This window comes from Bombus impatiens, unplaced genomic scaffold (genome assembly GCF_000188095.3).
Source record: "Bombus impatiens unplaced genomic scaffold, BIMP_2.2 scf_0361, whole genome shotgun sequence".
NCBI classification, from domain to species: domain Eukaryota; kingdom Metazoa; phylum Arthropoda; class Insecta; order Hymenoptera; family Apidae; genus Bombus; species Bombus impatiens.
Window position 1 is genome coordinate 535,187 of NT_176780.1, and position 4,785 is coordinate 539,971.

The window sequence follows — 4,785 nt, forward strand, 5'->3', positions numbered from 1 at the left end:
CCGCTACCGCCGCTCTTTACCCACCACACGACCACTATCATCGCCACTGCTACTACCACTACCACTGTACCGCCACCACCACTACCACCACTAGTGCCACTATGTCCACTTCCACTACCGCCATCGCCACCACCACCAGCACCACTACCACCACCACCACCACCACCACCATCATCATCATCATCGTTGTCACGGACACTGACACGGGACTTGTTCACGAGCTACAAATACCGACACTAATACCAATACGATTTTCATCGTAACCGCGATTGAACGTCGAGCATGCCGCTCCTCAAACGCAGAGTTCGATTTCCGAAATTAAAATCTTCGGAAATGTTTGATCTTTTTCAAAGTCTAGAAAATGATAAATGAAATTAGCATCACTCGGGCCAGCCTGTGTACGTGTGTATGTGTGTCTGTCTCGTTTTTCTCTTTTTTATCAGCTGTTTCTACGTAAACGATTTTCACGATTCGACAAAGAAGTCGTTCCATTCCATGTGATTTTGGCGTGCATACAAACGTTCTTACCTTCTTTTAATTCAACCGAAGGTTATATCTCGGCGCTTCCGCGAGCTAACGTTTTTCGTTTACCATGCCCGACTCGAAACACCAATATCTATTCGTTCGGTATTCCTTATCGACGTTACTCGCTATCCTTTCTAGTCTTCGAATTGATTCGGTCGAGTTTAGCGAATGCCGTGTATACATGTCGTGCGTGCGCGCGAGGGTACGCGCACTCGCGAATACAAGTCGATCGATGTGGTTTCTTACATGGACGTTCGGTATATTTATTTAACGATCGTTTCTATCTAAACGAAACGTATACGTTACGCGCCAACTTTAGTATTCCCAACGTTTTCCAGCGAATAGAGAAATTTCGCGACTATTGGTTGTTATGAAACGAAACGGAAGTATTGCCCGACAAAGATGATATCGATCGCCCCCTCGAACGAATCGAGCGCGATCGAAGTTTAGCGCTGACGCAGCCGGTAAGCACGACAACCATTCGAGAGATCGCGATTCACTTCCACGATCGATCGTATCTGGCGAATCTCGAAATTTTGATAAACGAGATCGAGCGTACGCGCGACATGCGATACTCGGTATGCGATACGCGACACGCGACGCGCGACACCACGCACGATACCTACTAGAATAAATCTAATCGAATGAGAAATTTGGATTTCACGTTGAGAGTGGCAAAATCATGGCGTCGCCTGTGTCACGTGGACGCTTCTACTACCGCGTTTACGTTTGAAAAGATCGAAGAAAAACGAGGAACGTTCAGTTTTCGTGATTTTCAATTTCATAGCACATTTCGTTCTCTGACAACTAGGAGACAACGGAAAATTATCAAATCACGATCGTTATAACGTTCGAAATATCTCATTAAGATATAGCGGTTTGAAAGGTTTGGTGTATTGGGTAAAAACAGGGAATGTCCACTCGTTACTGGATCGAAACGCGCAATATAACAAGGATTACAAGTACTGTACAGTAATTACTATGTTAACATTCTTTTTTCGTGATATCTAATCAAAGTATAAACTTTGCTTTATAAACAATACAGTTAAATTTATCGAACATTGCTTCTTTACTACCGGATCAAAAAGATTAAAACTCGATTTTCTGAATAAAGTTATTTCCAGACGATCCTTGTTTTTTCCTCTTACCCTTTAGTTTCTAACTCGACGATCGCGTACGCTCTAGCAAGTTGTATCGTAGTTGTTTTTAAGAGAGAGGGAGAGAGAGAGAGAGAGAGAGAAAGGAAAAAAATTGCTTGTTCGCGTTGCAGGAAACGCATGCGACCAAGGCAGAAAAGAGTTACGACGTTGCAGCGTTGACGGTAAATGCAGGGTTCGGTGAATGTTGGAGGAAACAGAATGTCCAGCGAACAAGCGCGAGCAAGCGCCGTCGCGACCAAAGGTAAGTTTTCGACGTATACATTTGAACTGGATTTTCCGGTTCTTAATATCATTTCAACGTTGGAGTGGCAAGAACGGTGATCGATGAATTTCGGATCGGCTCGCGATTTCCGACTCACGATAAACGCGGATAAAGAGAACGAGAAGCGATGCGGTCGAGGTCACTATCGACGCGACCCGTGATTGTGGTTGTTGGCGATATTCTAGCAGCGTGGGAATCGACGTTCGCAAACTCAGTGCCACGCGATCGAGAAACGATCGCGAAGATAACGACGAGCACAGCCTCCATCGTAACAATAATAGTCATGGTGACGAATACTACGAAGGATTCGTCTTCATCGAGTCGATCCCAATGTCTCGACCGTTCTTGCCCCTGACCGTTCTTCTGGTCTATTTCGTTGATTTTCAACCGATAGGCGATAGGACCGCGCGCGCGATCCATTCTATTCGAGACGAAAATTCTCCTCGAATCGGTCGCGAACGTCAAACCATCGTTACAAATGGCCTGTTCGCCGGTCTTACCAGGCGTACCGTGTTTCTCGATTACGAGCGACATCCAGGTAAAATTGATCTTTCGTTTCGCGCGTCGGTGCGAGTCGGTTGTATGGGAATCGTAACAGGCTTCGAACGTATCGAACAGCGACGGTAATCGTCAAGTATTATGGTTTCTCGTGCCGCCCATGCATCCTTCGACCATAGCCGTCTCGCTTCTTACGGTTGATCGCGAAATCGCTGGCGCGCTCTCAACGTCAACGCGGTAGGTTCATTCATCGTTTGGTATATATTTTCGATCCGTGCCACCCCTTCTCTTCCGCGATCGCACTTGTTGCCATTGAGCGCCGAGACGAGCCGCGTACGTGCGCATAGATCATCGACGCGACACGATGTGACACGATTAGACCAGGCTAGACCAGACCGGAGACGAAACCGAACGAAACGAAACGAAACGAGACCGCGACACAAGCCGAGTACGGTAAAGGGTGGGGTGGGGGGCGATGGGCGAGCGAAGCAACGAAAGTCAAAGTCGATACTTTCGAGGAATCACGGTTATTTTAGAGATAGGGGAATTTACTCGCTCGGTACGCGGTTACGCGTAAGAGCGAGAAAAATGGAGGGGTGCAAGATGACGCGCGACGTGGTCCAAGAAAGAACGAGTAAAAATAAATCTCGAAACGCAGCGGGGATCTCTCGATCCGAAATAGATCGTAGATCAGCGACCGTCGTTATCTGTCATTCGCGATCCATGATCTATTATTCGTCGATCGTCGAAGCCACCAGCTGAGCAGAGCGCGACAGAGCGCGCGCGAGTGCTCGTGCGAATGAGAAAGAGAGAGAGAGAGAGAGGGAGAGAGAGAGAGAAAGAGCTGGTATAACGTTTGTTGCACGGTTTCTCGAGCTTTCTATTTTTAGACGGCCCGATCGAGCATACGGGCATCGTCAAGGCCGCGCGTTGCGAAACGATTATCGGTGGCACATGTTGCGCCCGCGCTACCAACCGGAACCGAATCGACCCAACCCGACCCGACCCACCCATTCCATCGCGACCCAACTCGTTCCAACCGAATCTCTTCTTCCTCGTTTCTCCGTAATTGCCGGCCCTGTCTCGACGCGCGTGCAACTTTATCGTTGCGTCGAATCGAATCGAACTTTTTACAACGGTAAAAAACACGACGACCGTGTATCAGTTTGGTAACGAGCCGCTTCTCTTACTTCCTCGGCCGTATTTGTCCGCGAACGGAGACGTAGGATGTCGAGGTTCTCTGGTGATGATATTTGGTACGTAAGCTATGCGACGGCTCCTCAAATGCGACCAATTTCGTCTGTTGATATGGACGACGGACACCAGTAGCGTCAGAAGGATTCCCATGCATTTCAGCGTCATGATCTTTCGCGTGTCGTGCTCCGAAGACGCCGTCCACATTAGAAACTCTACCACGTCCTTCGCCAATTGCGACTCCGTGGCCGGTGTGCCATCGTCGTACTCGACGATTCCCTCGTAGAACATCTGCGAAAGCGTCGAAAGAAGCAACGATAGTGAAAAACAAGTATCGATGAGACAAGGCGCGTTCGACTAATCGCGATTTCACCAATGCCGTACTCGTGGCATCATGGTAGATCCACCGGTAAAGTAAACGTTGAAGTATTGGCCTTCGTCCGGAGTTACCCCTGCTGGAGGGTCCATCCATCCGGTTAACAGGGAAAACACGTAATCTAGGCCGCCTCTGCGCGTCAAAATCATGTAAGTTAGATCCGGTGGCAGAGCGCCATAGTTGGCGGCTTTAGCCGCTTCCTCGTTCGGATAAGGAGACGGTATCGCGTCTGACAACATCGCCGGTCTCGTGTAATAGTTGCCTTGATCGTCGGGGCCGTCCTCCACCTGATCGAAAGCGTTCGCTCGGTTACGACTGGTTACGCCGGAACGTACGGTGATCGCGTCGCGCCGCGTCGGTCAACCACCGCGGCGCTCTAGCTCCGATAGAAACCTGGAACTCGGCGGCGATCTGTTTAACCTCTTCCGCCGTGTGCGTTACGTTGACCAGGTCAAGGAAACGAACGAATTGCAGACTGTGACACGCGTGGCACACGGTTCGATAAACCTGCCATCCTCTTCTCAGAGCGGCGTGATCGAACGCCTTGAACGTACCGTTGAACGCCCATGGGTACTTCGGTGGTCTAATCTCTATTCCCCCGAACGCCTTCACCGACGACTCGTTCAGAAAATAAAGAACAACGCCGCAGCTTCCGATCGTGGCTGCGGTAAATCCGAACCACGCCTTTATCCTTTTCCCATCGGACGACCAACGAAATCGATTCTCGCTGTTAAATTTACGACAGGCCGTGGACACGGCTCGACCGACCC

General features: G+C 49.4%; 2 protein-coding genes across 2 annotated transcripts in view; one reads left to right on the forward strand and one right to left on the reverse strand.

Annotated features, from left to right (window-relative positions):
* The window catches only part of LOC100740538 (histone deacetylase 4), a 27,625-nt gene that overhangs the window by 2,009 nt on the left and 20,831 nt on the right, over positions 1-4,785 (forward strand). Inside the window, 1 exon segment of the mRNA XM_024367774.2 lies at positions 1,796-1,926. Within this exon segment, the coding sequence (XP_024223542.1) occupies positions 1,851-1,926 (76 nt within the window). The 5' untranslated portion in view covers positions 1,796-1,850.
* On the reverse strand, positions 3,477-4,129 carry LOC117151682 (cytochrome c1, heme protein, mitochondrial-like). The gene has a single exon (XM_033320834.1). It carries the CDS (start codon positions 3,928-3,930, stop codon positions 3,607-3,609), a length of 324 nt encoding a protein of 107 aa, XP_033176725.1. The 5' UTR covers positions 3,931-4,129; the 3' UTR covers positions 3,477-3,606.